The sequence below is a fragment of the Nannobrachium achirus genome, assembly GCF_963921795.1.
Source record: "Nannobrachium achirus genome assembly, chromosome: 10".
In the NCBI taxonomy this organism is placed as follows: Eukaryota; Metazoa; Chordata; class Actinopteri; order Myctophiformes; family Myctophidae; genus Nannobrachium; species Nannobrachium achirus.
In genome coordinates, this window is record NC_137819.1 from 33897725 (window position 1) to 33920925 (window position 23201).

A 23201-nucleotide genomic window follows, 5' to 3' on the forward strand; every position below is an offset into this window, starting at 1 on the left:
CTGTCCAGGCGCTGCATGGGACCTAGGCAGCGAATTGAGTCGGAATAGAAAAATAAATAAGGTTCGGAATTACTTCATTCAGCAAAGGGCAATAAATGTGCAGGAATGTGTTTCGGTTTTTGTGGTCCTGGTTGGTGTATTGTGTTAAGTGAAGAATTGGAAGAGTTGGAGCAGAATGAAAGATCACAAGGAGAGGAGGAATATGTTGCCAAAGGAATCTGGCTCACTTGTTTGCTGGCTTTGTTTTTCTACAGTGGGGGACTCGTTGTGAGCTTGTAGATCTGTTATTTTCCGCATGCAACGCCAGCACGCACCAAAGCATAAATCAAGGCTGACACGTAGAATGTTTTATTGGGTATTTAATGCATGTTACTGACATGAGCCGGGTGTCTGACACTTGCTGACCCTTCTCCATCACAAGAATCACACAAGCGAAATATCGTTGCTGTCGGGTGGAAACATTGTATGTCCAAAACCGTTCATTTTGTATTTATCATTTCAAATATGATTTAAAATAGTGAGGCTTTGTGTGCTTGTAGATCTGCTATTTTCACTAGTTTTGTGCAACAGTCTTGTATGATGAAGCAGGGCTTTACTTTATGAAAAACATACAAATGTCTAACATGGAGATACGGGGTAGAGGTACACACATGCATACGCAGAACAATCCTGTGTATATTTTACCATGAGTGTAAAAATGAAGCCAACTGGACCCGGTCCAATTTTATATGTTGTTTTATATCCAGTGAGTTAAAACAACACTGGATCTTCCTGGGTATACATAAACACAGTACATAAATGCCGTAAAATATGATGAGCTGAAGCTGCAATCAACAATTTTGCAACTATTCTGCCCTCAGCTAGCTATCGTCCTTCTCTTCCAATTAGAGAGCTGTAAGGTAAAAGCCCTAGCAAACACATCCTTTCTACTGAATAGAATTTATGGATCTTCTCTCCTGTGCGCCCTGTCCCTCGTCATGGTGTTGTGAACGTCTTTCTGCAGCGGAGCTTAGAGGCTCATTAAAACAGCTTTAATAGTATTAGTACGTCTTCTTCTCATCTTATGTGCTCATGCCCTATTGTAGTTTTCTGTCTTTCCGTTCAAAGGGATATGAAGAAAGTTTTGGGGGATATCTATATGCACACCATTTGGTACAGGGATTAAGCTGTAATTTTATATAATATATATTAGGTGTAGATAGATTTGTACACGAGAAAGCCACACACGTATCTATATTTCAAAAATGGCTTGGAGGAAAGTCCACCTAATATTTTTGTGTGGTATTAACAAGTATGTAATGCAATATATCTGAAAGAGAAATGAAGTAAAATGATGTACTAGTAAGGGTATATCAAATGGAAGACAATGACTGTTGCTGTTATTTATTTTTGGTTCATTTGCACACACACACACACACACACACACACACACACACACACACACACACACACACACACACACACACACACACACACACACACACACACACACACACACACACACACACACACACACACACATTCTTTTATTTATTTTTATTCTTGTCTTAAGTGTGGGTCATTGTAAACTATTGTTGAAAATGTATTGAGTTGTATTTATTTGTCTCAAAGGTCAAATCAGCCTTCGTGAACATGCAGTTATATACAATTACTGCAATATTACTTTATATACCGATAAACCATTTGGTTTTTAATCAGTTTCACTCTTTGCGTAGTTACTGCACTTTGGCTTTGTAAAAGGCAGAATTGTATTATGTAAAGTGCTCTGAGAGGAACAAAGAATTATTGCAAAAGTAAATTGTGATAGTTTGGTAGATGGCAAGCACTCTTCTTAGCTGAACTCTTCTTATTCTTAACTTTCCATGAAGATATTTGAGAGAATAATTATACAACACAAGGACAATATATTATCATTATAATTATAACACTTTGAGAACAACGGTTTGAGCTTTCCTTTGATCTGCGGTTGTATTGGTTTGCAAAAGGATGGATGATAAGTGCAATTATATAGCTGAGTAGAATTTTTGAAAGTAACTTTGAATATATTAGATTTAGTTTATCTACCTTCCACTAGATTCGCAATTCTCTATTCACGGCAATTGCACACATCTGTAAATGGCAGTGGCTCAAGGGTAGAGTTGCCATCTTAGAACACAGAGGGTTCCTGAAGGGTTCCCAGTTTGATCCAAGGCTCCCCCAGAGTTTGTGTCGAAGAGTCCTTGAGCAAGACTCTGAACCCCTAGTTGCTCCTGGTGAGCAGGTTGGTGCCTTGCATGGTTTCCTCCGCCATCGGTGTATGAATGTGTGTGTGAATGGGTGAATGTAATGCACAAGCCCTGTAAAGTGCCTTGGGATAAAGGCACTATATAAATGCACCATTTACCATTTAGAACCACCAATTAGAAATAAGCAGGCAGAAGTAATATTTTCACAGTCAGTTGCTGGTGATTTCATACATAATCTTTCATGCTGGCTGCCTATGACCATTTAGCACGGTTGGATAATATCCAATAAAGGATATTCACACTTCACAAGACCCCGTAATTCTTTTCATAATCTCCAAAAGAATTCTTATTCAACGATTTACATAACACTGCTCCTTTAATACAGTGAGTAGATAGCCTGAGGACATCTCATACAAACATTATTATAAATTCATTGATACCAATTATGCACTGAGGAGACTTCCTGTTAGCTTTTAATTCTGTTTTACTAGCTAGGTTTTGAGCCTTTTGGATTCTGTTTGCTACAATCTCCCTAAATGTATTCATTTTTACATAACTCTACACAGAATAAGAATGGAATTCCTGCAGTATGTGAAATAGAGCTATTCTAATTCAGATTCAATCACTATGTTCAAGGGCACGAACTGATGAGACAAAATCACATAAGAATAGATGTAAAACCTATTAGACATTCCACTGAAAATGACTTTTTAAAGATTGCTTTTTAAGAGGTTCTTTATTACTGTCTGTCATTCCGTACGTTAATGGTGAATGTTCCATCAGAGTTAGCTTCGCCTTCTTGTCCTTGAGTTCTTGAAACCATGGATGTCAGTGCAAATGGAGGTACGGGTGCTTACATGGTTGTAGGAGATCAGCTGCCCTCTCCTCTCAAAATGTAAATTATCTTTGACAGTATGTGACTGGATAGTGCCGGAACCTAATTTGTAGGTGTAATATATTTTTACGTTCTTTTGTCTAATAGCTGTATGGTTTTAGATTTGTTTTTTTACAGCATGGCTCCTAAGGGCCGAGGCATATAGAAGAGGGGTCTGTGTTTGTACGTGCGTGCGTCCCTGCGTGCGTGAGTGCGCGAGTGTGTATGTGCAAATCTCACAAATCACTATAGCGATCAGTGCCAAATTTCTTGTTCATGCTGCTAGTAGGCCAAGGAAGTAACTCCCCTCTTTCACATGTTTACAATTTTTGCAAATGTTTAACTTTGAAAACTTTAATTTCATTTCGGAAGTCAGTAGCTGCTTTTACATGGACACCTTTCTTCCAAACTTATTAAAACAAACCTGATTTTGGATCAAGTTTTTACATGTGCTGGGATAAATCCAATCTTGTGTTTGATTGGGCTGCAAAAAGGCCACCCCTCTGCACCCGATTAGAATTTAAATCGGGTTGAGCTTGATCGGGTTTATTTAGGTGTATACATGGAGAATTTTAATCAGGTTTATTTTAAGTGTCCATGTTAACGCAGCTATTGTGAGAGTATGTGAGTTAGTGGTTCGGATAAATATCTGCAAGGGACTTATGTCGATATTTATGAAACTCCTATTTTACAGTAGGTGGTTGAAATGTTCTGTTCATGGGATCATCCGAACTAGCCTAGTAAACTGACTCCTCCCATCTTCTTCGAATGAAGGCAGGAGGAGGAGTCTGGTTTTCAAGGATACATCCGAACCGTCACTTTCTTTTTCCTCTTCTCTGAATCAGATGCCATCTCCTGTATACTCTCCCTCTAGCCACGCTAATGTGCCCTTATCATGATTTAAAACTAATAAATAATTCAATAATACTGTATGTACCACTATTATTTCTGCTGGTATATTGGCATTCATCTTGCATGCTATTTTTAGTTTCATGGGAACACTGTCTGAGCTCGATGGCACTGGCCTTTGTAATCCTTACTTACCACTGGCTGCTGGCAACGTGGGTGAACTACAAATATGAGCTTATTCTACCCTTAAAAATCTGAACCCCACCATCCATATTCTGGGGGGAACACTAGCGTTCTTGTGACACGTTGTGAGCTGGTAGATCAGCTATTTTTGGCAATGAGTTTGCTGTAGATGGGAAAAAGGGGTCCAACTACAGAGCCAACTCTGGTCCAGTCTAGAGGGTCTAGCTAGTCCAGTGGTTCCCAAACCTTTAAAGTCAAGACCCAAAAGAGAGACCCGTGACCCAAACTAGTGAAAATAGCAGATCTACAAGCTCACAACGCGTCGCTTCACGCCGCGTTGTGAGCTTGTAGATCGGCTATTTTCACTACTTCTTAAACATTTGTTTACTAAATGTAATTTCTTAGATTTTTCTTTGAGTTTCATTTTAATTCATGAGGAATTAGCTTTTTTGGGGAATGTTTTTTTTTAACTCTATTAAGGGACCCATAAAAATAGGTCCCAAACCAGTGTTTGGGAACCAGTGGTCTAGTCAGTCTGGAAGTCAGAGTATAGCCTAAAAGTATATGAAACGCAACTAAGTCGTCCTACACATGTGTAACTGTAAGACCATGTCCCCTGCAGTGTCCCTGCAAGGCCCTCACCATGTGTAACTGTAAGACCATGTCCCCTGCAGTGTCCCTGCAAGCAGGGCCGGATTTACCATTGGGCAAGGGTGGGCACGTGCCCAGGGGCCTCAGGGGGGTGGGGGGCCTCCAAAAAAAAAAAAAAAATTTTTTTTTTTTTCAAAAAATATTTTTTGGACCCCAAAAAATGTAGTAGGCATGATCGCGAAATTCCATGTTTAACCCCCATACCAACCCATCTTTCAAACATGGCAGCCACGTTTGTTTACATTTCAAGAAAACATAATGGCTGCTAGCTCATGAATGCCTGAACGGATTTCCATTCGGATTTTTTTGTTTGAAAGCTGTGAACAGTGTGCACACATGTGGTGCATGATCTAGGCATGGGGGTGCATGATCCGTGCACTATTAATTACATGGAAGTCTATGGAGAGGGAGGCGGTGTGGAACTTGGAAGCCATTTTGAAAAGACCCTGAATGAGTTAATGATGACATTTTAAAGTATTGCTATCCAAATAAAGTGATATTTGTGTTTAGTTACTGTGCATTTTGTTTTATTATGGTAATAACATTGAGAGCTTCTGCTCTGCTCGCCGCACTGCATGTAGTTGCTCTGAAAGCTTAGTGCAGTCTAAAGCCCGCCCACTCTATGTATCCGGTACTTCGCGTGTGCGGTACTTCGCGTGTGCGGTACTTCGCGTGTGCGGTACTTCGCGCGCGCACAAGGGCCTCTTTATTTCCCCTTGCCCAGGGGCCTCATGTCATATAAATCCGGCACTGCCTGCAAGGCCCTCACCATGTGTAACTGTAAGACCATGTCCCCTGCAGTGTCCCTGCAAGGCCTCACCATGTGTAACTGTAAGACCATGTCCCCTGCAGTGTCCCTGCAAGGCCCTCACCATGTGTAACTGTAAGACCATGTCCCCTGCAGTGTCCCTACAAGGCCCTCACCATGTGTAACTGTAAGACCATGTCCCCTGCAGTGTCCCTACAAGGCCCTCACCATGTGTAACTGTAAGACCATGTCCCCTGCAGTGTCCCTGCAAGGCCCTCACCATGTGTAACTGTAAGACCATGTCCCCTGCAGTGTGTAACTGTGAGACCATGTCCCCTGCAGTGTCCCTGCAAGGCCCTCACCAGAGGAGCCTGCTGAAGAACCTGCTGAAGGACTACAACCGCATGGAGCGTCCGGTGGCCAATGACTCTCACTCCCTCCAGGTCTTCTTCTCCATGAGTTTGATACAGATCATGGATGTGGTGAGTGTTATAGCTTTAGCTTTAGCGTCCTGATGTGTGTGGCTCAAAGTGCTAAGCTCAGAGGTCTTCAACGTTTTCAGGGCAAGGACCCCTTAGATGAGAGAGATGAAGCAGGGACCCCCACAACCTTTTCATAGATTCCATATAGGTTCATAGTTTGACAGCACAATCATCATGTATTTTGGATTCGTGTCAATGTGTGTTTCCAGATGTTTAACCACTTGAGCTGTCAATACTTAATAAACTTGACCTTTCACTCTGTACTTAGTCTGCTCTTTTTCCCCCTCTGTGAGTCGTTGTGAGCTTGTAGATCTGCTATTTTTGGCTAAATTTCTCAGAATATGGACGCTAGGGTTCAAGTGGTTAATATAAAACAAGGAGGAAAATAAAGTTTCTATCACACAAAGATTTGGAGGACCCCCTGTAGTAACTCTGAGGACCCCCCGTTGAAGACCCCTGCTTTAGCATCCTGATGTGTGGCTCAAAGTGCAAGGACTTAGCTTTCAGCTTCAGTTCCAATGTTACTTTATCTTGTCACGTGAGAAGAAGGTTTTGCTCAATATGTTTGAAAATGTGTCTTCTAGGATGAGAAGAACCAAGTCCTCACTACAAACATTTGGCTACGGATGGTATGTCCAGCTCTTTCATACAGCGGTTGGGGTTAAAAATCATGCTTTTGAACAGAAGATTTGTATGAACTTTTACAGGTAGACAAAGCGTTGTTGCTTAGGAGATCTACTCAAAAAACGATATAACTAGCATGGAGATAAATCTGAAAATGAAGTTATTCTAAGAAAATGTTGTAGTATTGGTATCGTCTTTCTGTTTGATCTTTCAATGATCTCAGAGCTGTGGAGACGTTAAGTGTACCATACCTGTGTGTCTCTGATAGGCTTGGTTTGACCACTACCTCCAGTGGAACCAGACTGAACACCCCGGAGTGAAAAACCTTCGCTTCACGACGGACCAGGTCTGGACCCCAGACATCCTGCTGTACAACAGGTAACACACACACACACACACACACACACACACACACACACACACACACACACACACACACACACACACACACACACACACACACACACACACACACACACACACACACACACACACACACACACACACACACACACACACACACACACACACACACACACAGGCAAAATTATCACACACACACGTGGATGCACGTGGATGCACGCACATGCACATACAACTCTGCATAACACATTTAGATCTGCAAAAATCTAAATGTGTTACAGTACATGTGCTACAGTGCTCTAGCCTCGTTTTCAGTTCCTTTTTGTTTGAGTGGAAACTGTCAGTTCAGCTTGTAGATGTGACTATTTTTGTGACTATTTTAACTACTTTTGTGCAGCACTGTGATAAGATGAAGTAGTAAATAGGGAATTCATTTATGGGGGGGGAAACAACAACAACAACAACAACATGATAATGAACTTGAAGATTACTCTGCGTGTATGAAAACACACAGAGACAACGTCAGAAGGCAGTGTCCTAAGTTCTACCCTGTCCTTTCTCCTTCCTTAGTGCAGATGATGACTTTGACTCTACCTTCAAGACCAATGTTCTGGTCAATTCCAGTGGATATGCAGAGTACCTGCCTCCAGGTGAGGAATTCTCTCCCTCTTCTCCACCATGTTTACTGCTCACAAACACTGCAGGGTAGCAGAGAAGGAAAAGGTGTTTAAACAATACTGTACATCCATCCATCAAGCTGTCTCTACCTCTCTCTCTCTCTATTGAACTATCCTGAGCGGCATGGTGGCCTTTTCCTTTGTTGTTGCAATACCATTCAGTCAGGGGTTTTAAAGTTCAACCTGAACGCAGAAAGATGCGGGTAAAATATAAAGTGTGAAAACCAAGATTATTTCTCCAGTACTCGCAGGTTAAGAAACATACAGATCAATCTCCGAAAATGAGAATATTTTGTAAAAGTAAATATGCTTGAAACGTTCATATATTTCTTGAAACTATCATATATTCTAGATACATTGCACATTCAGTGAATTATTCCAAACCTTTTATTTTTCGTTAAAATTTTGAATTTTTATAGCATACATATTTCAAAATATTAAATATTACATGAGACCCCTCAAAGCAAGGATTCATATTAGAGAAATGTCAACCTTCTGAAGTCAGAGTTGTTTGAAGTCCACTGGGAAGTTTACGAAGTCAGTTATGATTTGGGGTGCAATGGTATCTGCAATGCTTTTTTACAAAATATTCAAATTTTCTGAGATTGATCTAAATATACTGTAGGCATATTGGAAAAAACACAGACAGACATGAATAAAAAGACAGATTGTGACACTATCTATAACCAAAAGGCCACAGGTCTGACCCCTGCAACTTAAAGAGGTAGTGCAATAGTTTTGTACTTTCTCTGTTTTTCATGTGTCTAGGAGGTTCACACAGTACTTCATTAGACCCCCTGGTGTGGTTGTTATGAGCAATTATGTATTCTCTCTGTATTTGAGGTTTCATCGTTGGTTAGCCACTGTTTCCTAATTCCCAATGTGCCATGTTACATCTATATATAGGAAGTATTAACTTCCCTTTCGTAGCCCGGAGGCAAGAGCCGTGGAAACCTCTGCGAGCTACAGTCTCTCTGCAGGGTTCTCTTAGGACTGCACTTGACACTCTCTTAAGTCATCTCATTTTGAAGCACTTTAAAGAACGCTCTGTGATGCAATCTCATGTGCCAGCTTGAAAGAATTGGATGTATGTATGAGTCACGTCGCGCGAGCTGCGAAAGATCACCTTGCCGGGTTTCCTTTGGCGGCTATGTTTATTCACACAGGCGCTGCTCAATGTAAACACAGTTCCTTGATGCCGTGATTTAGAATCACAGGCAGTCAACAAACAAGAGGAAGAGGGGGGTTAATTGGGTCTTCCCTTAATAACGTGCTGCACAAAAAAATAGACGGGCGGTTGGACAGATTGTGGGCAATACATTGGAAGAAAGGAGGAAAGAAAATTGTATAAAGGTAGAGAGAGAAAGATCATGTGAGTGAGTGAGTGAGTGAGTGAGTGAGTGAGCAGGCAGTCAGCCAGTGCGTGAAAATAGAGAAAAGTGAGAAAGAAATAAAGAGAGAAAAAGGTGAAGCATGAGATTTCAAGAAAGATTGAGAGACATAAAGTGAAAGCCGGAGAGTGAAAAAGAGAAAGAGGGAGTGAGGGTGAAGCTTGGCAAATTAACTACACAAAAAGAGGAAGAGAAGAGGATTAGGCATAGGTTGTGCGGGAGAACGATACATCACTTCTACGAAACCCACGGCTCGTCTCCCTTATAAAATCACACCCAATGTGAAGTGAGCGGTGGTCGTGCTTGCATAACGTCTTCAGACTAGGATTTGAGTCTAGGATGTACAGGCTATGCTACACACACGTTTTACTATGGCAAAACGCTGAGGAAAAAGGCTACAGACACACGCACAGCCACTCTATGAAGCGGTTTGCTACACACGTGTACGTTTTGCTATGGCAAAACGCTGAGGAAAAAGGCTACAGACACACGCACAGCCACTCTATGGAGCAGTTTACCACGGCTCAAAAGCCTGAGTGCAATTACTGGGGTCCTTGTGGCCTTGCTATTGTCAAGAGAAGAAAGGCCACAGGGAGCTGCGTGGCAGGCATGGAGCACATGCACCGGCTGGGGTGAATAATTCAGCAGCATCCTTCCAGTTCCCGCGGGTGGCTGCTGTGCCTTGTCATTTTTTGGGGAGCTGCTTTTGTAGCTGTGGGGTCTGAAGATACCGTCTTGTGTTTTATTTTGGGCGGGGGGTCTGCTTAATTATGTCACTGGAGATGAGAGGATGTGCCTCTAGGTGAGAGAGCTGGAGTGGATTGGGTTGGGTTGGGTGTATAAAGTCTGTGAATCCAACATGGATTCTTTATGGGAATTTGTTTTCTTGAGTAATGGGCTTAGGAAGTTTGGGGCTAAGCTGTGAAGGAGTGAGAGACAGAGAGAGAGAGAGACAGACAGACAGACAGACAGACAGACAGACAGACAGACAGACAGAGAGAGAGAGACAGAGAGAGAAAGGGAGATGGTTGCAGTGCTGCCGAAAACAACATGTTGTCTTTTAAGAGAATATTTCAAGGTTATCACTTATCACTGGAAGAAAGACAAACACACACAGAGAGAGAGAGAGAGAGAGAGAGAGAGAGAGAGAGAGAGAGAGAGAGAGAGAGAGAGAGAGAGCATGGAGTTGCGAAAATATAGGCTACATGTACTGTAGGCAGCAGCAGTGCTGTGCATAGCAAAAGGAGATAAAATCCTGCTTTTAGCTAATCAGAGTAGTGCCTCAGGAGCTCCTAATGGGAGTAATTATAGACGGGACGGAAGGCAAGCTGTTTTAAAGGCTCTGGATTAGTAGCTGGATTTTCTTTAAGGCTGCATTTTGTTTTGTGACATTGCATCTTTTTGTGTAGGTCTGATTCTGGCCATCATGGGTGGTCAGGGTAAAATTGTCTAAAACATAAAAAGAGTTCTGTAGCCCTTTTGTGCCTGGCTTCTGGTTGCTCAAAGCATCGTACAGGCTTCATTTTCCATTTCCATTCACCTCTAAAAGCTGATTCACATGTCGGCTCCCTCATAATGAATGTCTTTGAGAGCGGTTTGTTAGATTCCTTTGGCATTTTGGTCCCATGTATGCCTGGAAGTCTCAATAGTCTTGATTTGTTCATTTCGGTAATTACTTCAATGCTCGACGTGTCGTGTGTGCGAGCATATGCGAAAGTGCAATTGACTGCATACTTAATGTGTACTTGGGTGAGGTTTTACATATGGCAGTGGTTCTTCTCAACCTGGATTTTCTGGATCGGGGCCCACTTGCAAATCTTGAAAGTGTTCACGGCCCACCCATCTAACCCCTTGGCAGCCGGTGGGCCACGTGCATTTTCAGAGCATGTTTATTTTAATGGTCAGTCAATCGATTGATTTTGTTCTGGCTAGGATCAATGGAACTTACATACTATACTTATGGTTACTTATAGTTTATATTTACTGTAATCGGTAACGTGAAGAAACCTTTTTTTATGTTTTAACGAAAAAATACAGTACCATGATTTTGTGTTTTTTTTTTTTCTTTTACATTATTATTTTATATGACGTTATATTAAAATCTTAAGTGTTATGGCAATTACTTTTGGGGCCCAACAAAAGGAAAGGGTCTGGGTGCTCGGAATTCAAAAGAAAAATGTGGCAAAAGTGCTCTTTGGTGGGGGACTGAAAACTTGCAACTATGGAAAAAGAAACCAAGGCACTCTTCTAGTGAAAAATTCAAAAGCCTTTATTATGGTGGCTGATTCATAATTGAAAATTAAACATAACCCCATGCGTATCAGCCACACAGCCTACTTCAGGGTATGAATTTTCTATTATGAATTAGCCACCATGATAAAGGCTTTTTCATTTTTCACTAGAAGAGTGCCTTGGTTTCTTTTCATTTCGGGGCCCACTTGGATCCCCCTGGTGCCCCACCAGTGAGCCCCGGCCCTGACAGCTTGAGAAACACTGACATAAGGCACTGATCTAATAATGGAAGCATGGAGTGTCTCCCTTCACAGCTGCAAATCGTTGTTGTCGGGTGGAAACCATGTATGTCCAAAACCTTCCTTTTTTTGTTATTATTTTAAAAACGATTTAAAATAGTGAAAATAGACAATCTACAAGCACGCGATGCGAGGTGTTGTATGCTTGTAGATCTGCTATTTTCACTACTTTTGTGCAACACTTTTGTATGATGAAGTATGAAGTAGGGCTTTAATTTACAAAAACATACACATTTGAAACTTGGGAGATACGAGGTTTCTGCCTGACAGTGGCGGAATGTTGATTCCTCCTTGGATCACTGGGACCTAGGTGACAGCCTGTGCATGCAGGAAGCCTGTAAACAAAGTTTATGTTTCCCGAAGTGAACATCTGACTGCTGTGAGCAACATCGCTGCTAGCTTGTTATATACCCTTTATCTCATCTCGTAGGGAGGATGTCTCTGATCGTGACTTCATTTTCACCCCAGCCAACAACTGCTATAAGCTTCAAACCTATCAAAGCTCAAAATGTTCTTCATCTCACTCCCATCTCATCTTGCTGATGACATGAATAATAAAAATCCTTGCTAAACTATATAATGTGTGTGTGTGTGTGTGTGTGTGTGTGTGTGTGTGTGTGTGTGTGTGTGTATATATATTAGGGCTTTCACCAACTAGTCGACTATTCGACTAGTCGACTAGTAAAACCACTAGTCGATCTTGTAGGTACTGGTCGACTAGTCGTAAAAAAAAAAAAAAAAAAAAAAACATTTTCGTTTTTTTTTTTTTTTCGTTTTTTTTTTTTCTACATTATGTAGGCCTAGTAAGCTAATTTCAATTCGATTTAGTTATAGTTTTATTTTTAACAACCATTATAAACGGAATATAATTATCCAGTCACCCACAGTGCATCCAGCAGCATCTCCCTGACCGGCGGGGGTTAATCTCAGAGTTCACCCAAAGTTCATCCAGTGTCATTGCTGCACACCGCAGCTTGTCCACTACAGAGACTACGCTACAGTACAGAATAGTTGTCAGTTTAAAATGGTAGCGTGAACAAAGCAGCAAGTGAAGAATGAAGACATAGCCTTAGTTCACAACAGACTGCCCGACGTTCGTTTGATTAGAAGTAATTAAAAGACGTGGTTTGTTTGTGTAGTGACTAGCGAGCTAGCCTAAAGCCTAGCCTAGCCAACGGGCAGAATGGATTATTGTGGACTTTGAGAGACACAGCAGATTTTGGTGAGTACATGGGTTTCCATGCCTTATTACTGTAGCAGCTATGCTGGTCTTGTTATGTTGCACATGTATGTTGCACACGTAACGATACACACGTGGGTTTGTGTGGGTATATGTTGTCATGGTAACTTGGCTGCTGTGGAAAGCCGTGCCACTGCGCTCTTTATTATGACATAATATGTTAACGACTAGTCGACTAGTCGACTACCAGTGTCTTTGACTAGTCGATCTGTAAAAAATACTAGAAGTGAAAGCCCTAATATATATATATATATATATATATATATATATATATACGGTATATAAACTCTGAAAACAACGAGTCCCAGGCCAGGAAATAGGTTTTCGTACCATACTGAAACAATCAAAAAAGGCTATCATTTATAACTAGTGTTCTGAAGCTTTATACGTGGATTATAATCCATTATAAATGCGATTATAATGCGTTATACACCCAACCTTTAAGTAAACCGGTGTCAGTGTTTATTTTCTATAGTTTTTGTTTAATCTCTCTCTCGTCTCTCCATTTATCTGCATCTATCTATCTATCTATCTATCTATCTATCTACCGTATCTATCTAATCTTTCTATCCATCTATCTCAGGGATCTTCATGAGTACATGCAATGTGGATGTTCGCTGGTTCCCTTTTGACATCCAGGAATGTGAGCTGAAGTTTGGCTCCTGGACATTTGACGGCTGGCTGCTGGACCTTCAGATGAATGAAGCTGATATCTCAGGCTATATGTCCAACGGAGAGTGGGACCTAGTGGGTGTGTATAGGGCAGGGGTGGGCAATTTTGATGATGGAGAGGGCCACTACATTTTCACACTCACTCCAGAGGGCCACAATGCATATACATAGCAAAAATAGCCGATCTACAAGCTCAAAACGCGTCGCCCTTTTGAGCTTGTAGATCTGCTATTTTTGCTATTTTTGAATTGGAATCCCGAAAAGTAACTTCTTTTTCTTCTTTTGTTTTAAAATTTCAAATGCATGTATATGTTCTTATGATAACTGTATGAACTTAAATACAAATACATTGGACAAAAAATATATAATAACATTTTAATACTAGTCATTTAGCTACTAATATAGACTGAAGTAATTAAAGCCGGTAATTTTTTCCATGTTTGGAATTGTAACAGCTGAAATCAATAATATATCAGTAGGCCTACTCCAATATTAACCTGCGGGCCGCATTAAGTGAAGGTGAGGGCCGCATGTGGCCCCCGGGCCGCCAGTTGCCCATGTATGGTATAGGGTGGTCCATTCTCAATAAATACCTGTGTTCAGCTGTTCCACTTACATTTGAGCAATAAGTCACACTACGTTCAGTATCTCTTCATTCATCATGTTGAAATGTCATTAATATATTTTCCGGGCTATGGTATATCCAGCAACTCACAATTTATTATAAATGTCAGGAATATCTTTCCTTTCCTTCCTATTTCTTTGCTCCAGAACACAATTTTCTTTTTTTTTACGGCATGGCCAAAGGCCATGCTGTCTAGATTCTAGAACAGGATTTGTTGTAGACCATTCACTGCTCATGAAACAGAACCACCTCTGGCCATACACCGCCTGGAAGGAACTACAAGGAAAAGCCTGAAGAAGTGAAAAATCGTGATATTGTGAAAACTGGATCATAGATAATAATATATATGAATGTAAAAACAGCAAATCGTCAAATCAGTTTTTAATGGACTTTTTGTAGTGTTGTAGGTTAAGTATTTATAAAAGGACACAGACCATCGCACCCCACTAGTTAATGTGCCCTCAAGCAGCCAGTTGTTTGTCAGAGTGGGGAAAGGCTGTGCAAAAATATTGACACAACCGGGTATCACCAAATTAGTTTTCACAATACTGGATCGATTACCATGCCCTTCGTTTCAATATGTATCCTCATCCTGGGCTTAGTATCCTGGGCTTAAAGTTCTCTGGCACTACGCTGCTGAAAGTTTTTCAGCAAATTTTTCTCTGTTTATTTTCTCTCATGCATTAACTTCATTGCCCTTCCAAATTGAGAGCACTGTGGCAATCACAACTCACTTAATCCATGCAGCATTTAGAAACAACAATACGGTTCACAGCATGTATCCTGTCACGCACACATTATTTTTCATTCCCATAGCCAGGAGTAACGTTCCTGTAAGGTGTTTGCATGTCCCATAACCTGGAAGGACAATGATGGAATATCTAGTTGGATGTCAAACAATAACTGTGCAACAGCTGACTGAGTAGGATAATTCTAGGTAGGATATGTTCTTTCTATCTCAGCTAAAATTCTATTTGAAAAGTCTGTGTTAATGTTTGTAAAAACAGAGTTGCTTCATTCACAAACTACAAAGCTATAGTGACTTACCTACAGTAACTTACTATCGATAACTAAAGATTGAACAACAGACTCTATGTCTTGTTTTAACATTGGATTTCTCCGCCTCTACATCCAGGAGTGCCAGGCACCAGGAATGAGGCGTTCTACGACTGCTGTAAGGAGCCCTACCCTGATGTCACGTTTGTCGTGACCATCCGACGGCGAACCCTCTACTATGCCCTGAACTTGCTTATCCCGTGTGTGCTGCTGTCTTCTATGACCCTCCTCATCTTCGTCTTGCCTGCAGATTCTGGAGAGAAGATCTCACTGGGTGAGTGGACCATGGACACAATACATTTCTTGTCCTGCCACTTGTGTCATTGCCATTCTAGGATGGCATATTGTCTGTACTACTGGTCGTTTGAAATGCTGGTGCTCTATGACTCAAATGTTATTGTTGTTGGAATAGGTTCTGTGTAAGAGCATCAGTCTAACATGTAAAAGGTGGTGATGTGACTTAATATTAAGCAGCAAATCATATTTTTGGTCTATCCAGATTCGAATCAGTCTGAACAGCCAAAACATGCATGGATGTTTTTTCCCATGTTTGTTAAAGATTCTGGTGGTACCATGCATGTTGCTCTCTCTAGTGTTGTGGCTGTGGGTGTCACTCACTTTGGAGAAGTAGTTAGAGGGTTTTTAGGCATTGTCCTTTCTTAAATATCAATGCCATTGACATTTGCGTAACACTGGCCTGAGCCATCTGAAACTGGCAAAGTGTGTTGGAATTGGGTGGGTCATGGACTTAAAAAATCTGTACGTTTTATATCTTTGGCTTGCCACACTCTCCTGATGGAGAGAGACAATTGCAACGATCCATCGATTGCAAAATTCATCAATGTAAGAGTATAAGGAGACCACCGCCAACCACTGCAGGTGTGCTAGTTATATTGTACAAACAACAACATATACTATACAATACAGATTGGATACAATAATGTTTAATTCATAAAATAATAAGTCCTGGATTGTTGGTTCAAGTAGAATACTTGTGGCAGGAAGATGAAAGAGGAGGAATGGTGTTTGGAGCTGGGAGTGGAGAGGGCGGCAGTGGCGTCAGTTCAGAAAAAGCTAAGGTATGGCAACATGACTGGTCATGTTGCCATACCTTAGCAACAGGAATGATACATTTATTTTAAGTGCATATAATATATAATTATATATACCTATAATATAATTATAATACCTTGTCAAAGTGACCATTTTGTTACATTTTGCATTTGTAGTTATTTTACTGTAATTTACCAACATAATAGCCAGCACAGATAGACAAAGAGACATTCATGGATTTATATTTAGAACTAACTTTTATCTTCCCCCCTGGACCCAGGGTATGGCAGTTGCATACCCCTGCCATACCCAATTGACGCCCCTGGGAGAGGGCTTACGGCACAACATATAACGATCGGAAGGGACACAACTGAAGGTAGAGGAAGGAAGGAGAGAGATGGATGGATATGGGAAAACAGCAAAGTGGAAGAGAGATGGGAGAGAATGTGATAAAGGATGCGAGGGGGAAAGCATAAGGGAAGGAAGAGAAGAAGACTGATGAAGAGAGGGGTGGTAGGAGAGAGAGAGCAAAGGATGCTGCAGACTACTAAACAGCCAAGAGAAACTTTGGGAGGGACCAGAAGCAAACCTGGAAGAATAATATAGCAGCAAATCATTTCCATTTCAGTCAGGAACAATATTGCCATCGATTTAACCATTTATTGCAACAACTGTAATACAGTTAACCAAGTTGGCCGAGCAGCATGCTGGCTAAATCAGGGAACACGTGTAAAAATTCCTCATGGGTCTACAACAGTGGTTCCTCAAACCTGGGGGGATTATTTTGTGGGGTCCCCAGATACGTCATTTTTTTCCCTCACTCAATGGTAAACAAACCAACGCACAGATTATATATGTGCAGATAGCCCGTATACACTTAAAGTGACAATTTAAGTACTTTCAAGGCCGTTTTTAGCCTAGTTCCAGACCCTGAATCGCTAGCCACACCCCTTTAATTTTTTTGTTTGGCGATTCAGAATAATAATAATAATGAAGTGAAACGAAATGTTAATTCAGGCTGAGTGTCAGGCTAGGCCGTTTTAATACCAAACTGGCCAAACTGTCAAGTATTAAGTAAGCAAGAGGCGATCTTTGTGAAAATAGCCGTTCTACATGCTCACAACGCCTCGCAGTGAGAGACATTGTGAGCATGTAGTTCGGCTATTTTCACAATATTTATCTGTGGAACCGAGTCACATTAAATGTAATACCTACAATTCCAAGTGCTTATCAAGGCGGGGGTCCCCAGTTCAAATATGTTTATTTTGGGGGTCACGGCCTAAAAAGGCTTGAGAACCCCTGGTTCTACAAAAGCTGGCTCAAAGCATGACATTAAACTTCTGTTTAACCATAAGCCCAAACCACACCAATGCAACTACTGTAATCGCAGTTCCTTGCAACAAAACCGTTTAAGGACACTCCACACCAATGCAACTCCTTGCAACTGCCATTGGAGATAAAGAGTAGTTGCAGGTATGTGTAGCCCCAGCCAAGACCCGGCACACAACAGCCCTGCCAATCGAGCTCAGCCCTACAGGGCATCGCAGTGAGGAACTGGAAGTAAACTGCCCATTCATTTTCACCATAGGGATTTAATTATCAGCCACAAAGTGGTAACAATTCAATGAACACTTACGTCGGAGACAGTATGGACAGGCCTTTAAGTTAAGGCATAAGAGCTGGTACTTAAGACAATCAAAATAGAGCCCTTTAAAGTCAGTTTAATCTTAGGATGCAAAACACAGCTAGAATCTCTTCAATTTGGAGCCACGCGAGACATTGAATGTATTTTTTTTTCTGAACTAGAAAGGTGGAGGCTAGAGTAGCAAAGCTTTGCCAGCAGCATATTACCAAGTGGAGGGAGCCATATTCCAATGGACCGCTTTGTTCTGAGAATAGGCTGTGCGTAGATTAGAAACACGTAAAATGTATTCAATCAGCAGACTGACTGACGATTACAGCTCCGATATGACTCCTGTGTTTGTTTTAACCATGGACTTGAATCTATTATCATAACCTTTTTCTTTTCTTTTTGTCAAATAAGGTTTATTGGAGAATCACATGCAAATAAGAGGATATCAATATCAAATCAAAAAGTATTATAGAAGTCTCGTTTTAAATATAGGGTCTATTCATTCTAATCTAAAATCAATCAACAATCAATCAAGAGTATTGTCCCTCTAGCTGCCCTTAGAGCTGTGGTTCTCAAACCAACATAAGTGTATACAGGGTATCTACACATTTATAAAGTGACAATTTAAGGATTGTCAAGACCGTTTCAATACCAAACTGACCAAACTGTCAAATATTAAAGGGATGTTTCACCTTCAATAAGACTTTTGGTCATTTTATCGACTAATCAGGCTTTTATGAACACCCTGAACAGTTTTTAAGTTGCTTGATTCAATATTTAGATATTTTATGTAAATGTTATCAGGCCCTCCAGGCCCAGGGCCTCTCCCCATACACACCCATTGTAACTTCAAACTCCACTTTAACCATGATATTAAAAACAGTAACACCCATTATTTTTTTCTGGTGACTCATACTACCTTCCTAATATGTGAGCAGGCCGTGTTTTTTCGATAACTTTTTTCATTTATTTTTAATAATTCTTTGGGGAAATGGAAAAAAATGAAGTACAATAAAAAACATTATAAACTAGAAGCAGTGCTCTTCCGAGCACAGGTCTCCACCAGGCCGTGCGTCCTGGTGGTGCTACTGTATAATAGGCCAATGTAAAAAGGGTGGCATATGTTCTTCACCTTAGATCTTTCATGGCAATCGGACGCTGCATGCATGATTTGAAGCATTGTGTTCCAAAAATGTGTTTTGCTAAAGTCTACCTAATGGTGGAGCTATAACAGGCCAATGTGAAAAAGGTAGCATTTGTTCCTTGACCTAGTGGGAATATGTGTGGCAAATTTCACGGTAATCGCAAGCTGCGTTGATGACTTGAGGCATTTTGTTCAAAAGCGGAGCAATCCTGCAAACTTTGGAAGCTAATATTAGCCAATCAGGATGGAATATGAAATATCAGACTGATCGGACTTGATCACATGACTATAGAGATACTGTGTACCGATTTGCGTGATTTTTGCATAAAATCTCAAGGAGTAATATCCAAAAATGTGTTTTACATATGTCGGCCCAAAGGTGGCGCTATAAAGGGCTGATGTGAAAAATGCAGGGCAAAGGTTTATCCTTAGCCTCTAGGGAGTGCGCTTACAAAGTTTGAAACTGATCGGTGGAGTTATAGGTAAAACCACAAATCGGCCTGTTATAGCGCCACCATGAGGCTGATTTAAAAAAAAATAAGTGGCATTTCTTCCTCGGCCTAGTGGGAACGTGTGTGCGCGATTTCATGATGATTGCACTTTGCGTTTGTGATTTGAGGCATTTTGTTCAAAACGGCTCAATCCTACAAACTTTGGAAGCCAATCTTAGCCAATCAGGATGGAATATGCAAAATCGGACAGATCTGTGTCGATCACATGACTGTTGAGATACTGCCTACCGATTTGTAGGATTTTTGGACAAAATCTGTAAGAGTAGTGCACAGAAATGTGTTTTGCGAACATCGGCCACTAGGTGGCGCTAGAAAAGGCCCATTTGAAAAATTTAGGGCAGAGCTTCTAGATTGGCATCCAGGGAGTGTGTGTGCTCACTTTGGCAGCGACCGTGCCAACGGCGACTGAGATTAGGTGCTCACAAACTGCGAGGACGCACGGACGGACGGACGGACGGACGGAGGGGAAAACATACTCTCCCCCATGCCTTCGGCTGGTGGAGACAAAAACCCACAGCCTGCTCACGTATTAGGAGGGTAGTATGTATGAGTCACCAGAAAAAATAATGGGTGTTTATAATGAATCTATCACGCTTAAAATGAAGTTGAAGTTACAATGGGTGTGTATGGGGAGGTGTCCTGCAGGAGGGGGGCCTGGTAACATTTACATCAAAACTGTTCAACATAAAAGCCTGATTAGACAATAAAATGACCAAAAGTGTTTTTGAAAGTGAAATATCCCTTTAAGTAAGCAAGAGGTGAACATTGTGAAAATAGCAGATCTACATGATCACAACACCGAGTCACATTAAATGAAATACCTACAATTGCAAGTGCTTGTCAGGGTGGGGGTCCCCAGTTCATATATGTTTATTTTGGGGGTCACAACCTAAAAAGGTTTGAGAACCCCTGCGCTAGATTAAAGGTTGGGGGGGGGGGGGGGGGGGTCTCAACTAAAAGCATTAGGTGTCATCTTCCGGGAGGTGCACAGCAAATTCCGTGGCAGTCCCGCCAGTAGCTTGGGAGGCATCTTGTTTTGTATAAGAGTTGGATGCATAGACCTCACCATCCTTGGAACCCCACCACAAGCTGGCTAAAAACACTCAGAGTTAATTACAAATACTATTAGACTCGGGTCTAAGTGAAAGCACAGGAAAATGACCAACAGAGGTCGAGCTAGGGCTGCATAGAGTAGAGAGAGAGTACTTGCTGAAACCGTGCCAGTGCAGCAGTGATGTCAAAGCATATCTTTAACCCAAATACAGGATGCATTACACAGCTTTTTTTTGCTACAGGAAAAAATGCCAAGCCTCACACGCGGCCAATTAACCTATTGATGTAATTAAGGCCTCGGAATTGATTAGCCAGAGAGAGAGAACTTACATACTGCCTTCCAGGAATATACTCTGTCACTACTTGATGGACGAGTTACAGGGACCAACCAGGTGTCTGGGTGTGGAGTGGGGTTGGGGACAATGGTAGCAAAGGATTATGCTCTTAAATTCAAATCCTTTCTCTCAATTTCTAGACAAAACCTTCAAAAGATGCACTCATTAACGTTAAAGAAATAACCCTATCGGAAATTCATTTTATCTCTCTTGACCTGTGGGGGCCTGCGCAGATCTGTAACTGAGTGCTTTTGAATGAGTCCAGTTATGCCAAGAAAGCACTCTTAAAATTTGGTCTGTGACGCAAGTGAGATGGATGAAAGAGAAGATATATGAAGATGGAGCTAATGTAGGCTGAGTGTGTGGGTGCATATGTAGAAGAGAGAGTGAGACAAATGGAGAGTGTGTACTGTACATGTGCAGAAGTGTGCGTGTCTGTGTGCACGCACACACGCACAGATGCAATTTGTAAGATGTACTGTTTGTAGTGGTAAAAGTGTGTCCATAAGTAATTTACTTAGCAAGCATTAGCCTGTCACACTTACTAATTTGCATCCAAATAAATCGAGCCTAATCTAATCATATGAAGTCAGCTATCTTTGGTTTGACCATTTGTCAAAACACTGAACAGAACACATTTAGTTGCTCATGGGATTGTGCTTCATCCACAGAGCATAGACCTTGATCAGGCCTGCCGTGGCAGTAAGCAAGTGTGGGACGCAAGGTTATAAATTACCTAACAGAACGTTGGCTACAGTGTGAGGGCTCATTTATTGCAATCTTTCACTCTCCATCTCCTTGTTTCTGTCCTATCCTCTTTTCCCTCGGTCCTCAATAACCCCTTCTTCCCAAACTGTGGAAAGAACTCCTCAACATTGCAATTAGAACAGCAGACTCACTCCCTAGCTTCCGCCGTAGTCTGAAGACTGACCTCTTCAGACTCACCTCTTCAGACTCCACCTTAGCCCACCATAGATATTAGCTCGATGAACATACAGGCTTAAGCAAAGGCTAAAATGTCATTTAGATGGCATTTTATATAGACTGATGCCAGGTCATTGTTGACTTGACATCCTATAGTGTGTGTAGCTTAGATGATCAGGCACGGGTGCCAACATTGGCACAAGGGAGGGCAATCACTGGCATCAATTTTTACTGTGGCATACAGTAAGTGTGAGAGAGGATTTTTGTTTTAAAATGAAAATAATAATGGAGTCCCTGCACATCTGTGTGCAAATTGCATCCTGCCTATAATTCTACATTCATTCAAACTCTGAACTCTGACTGGGGAGGGAGTCTGGGAGCTGCCTCTGTGTCGTTATATTTATGGACAATCAACATGTTGGAATTTTTTTTGTATTGATGTGGTGTCATATTTAAACTATGTGTTGATATGGCACACAGACTGTCAAGAAAATAAAAATATGGCACTTCATGTCAAAAAGGTTGCCGACCCCTGGCTTAGATGTACAGATTACTGTTTTTATTTTATTTTATTTACGCATTTTTGGGGGTATTCTACTGTTAGACTGATGATAGGTTCCTGGTCTACCTACGTTTTTAGATTACAATTTCTATGCATTTGATGTATTACCTTATGCTGTCCTTGCTTATTGCATATCGCTCTGGATTAAGAGCGACTTCTAAATGACTAAATTGGAAATGTTCTTTCTTTCTCTCCCCCCGCTCTCATCAGGTATCACGGTGCTGCTGTCGCTTACCGTATTCATGTTACTGGTGGCAGAGATTATGCCAGCGACTTCTGATTCTATCCCTCTCATAGGTATGCATGTGTGCCCCGAGTTTGCTTATAAATTGTGTCTCAGTGTGTGTGAGTGTACTGAATATTGCTGGATTACAGAGAAAACCCCACCTGGATTAACCTTTCTCTGATTTGCATAGTTATTTGAGCTGAAGTTTGAACAAATTGTCCTTTATGGCTTCAGCAAGTTTCATTACATCTAACCCATAAAAGCAACCTATAAAATGTATTATACGACTAAATAAAATCCATCTATTTAGATTTTAAATGTGTTATTGTGATATGAAATTTACATTTTCTTAAAAGTGAACTTTTTGGAGATACAAGGTTTGTCCATGCAACAGCAGGGATATCTTATGCATGTGTGCGTCCATGTGCTGTATGTGCCTGAACTAATTGTTCCTGCTTGGTGTCAAAATGAACTGCTTTTTGAGGCTGGGTGATTCTGGCCATCTGGTTGCCCTTAAACTTAATTGGGTAAATAAATCGCATGGGCTCACTGCTACAAATTAGGTTTA

General features: G+C 41.2%; 1 protein-coding gene across 1 annotated transcript in view; it reads left to right on the plus strand.

Annotated features, from left to right (window-relative positions):
* The window catches only part of chrna11 (cholinergic receptor, nicotinic, alpha 11), a gene marked incomplete at both ends in the record, with an annotated part of 29251 nt that overhangs the window by 162 nt on the left and 5888 nt on the right, over positions 1-23201 (plus strand). The window contains 7 exons of the mRNA XM_080735074.1: positions 5873-6012; positions 6597-6641; positions 6905-7014; positions 7570-7649; positions 13422-13589; positions 15271-15465; positions 22618-22704. Of these exons, the coding sequence (XP_080591200.1) occupies positions 5873-6012; positions 6597-6641; positions 6905-7014; positions 7570-7649; positions 13422-13589; positions 15271-15465; positions 22618-22704 (825 nt within the window). The remainder of the gene's footprint in view (positions 1-5872; positions 6013-6596; positions 6642-6904; positions 7015-7569; positions 7650-13421; positions 13590-15270; positions 15466-22617; positions 22705-23201) is intronic.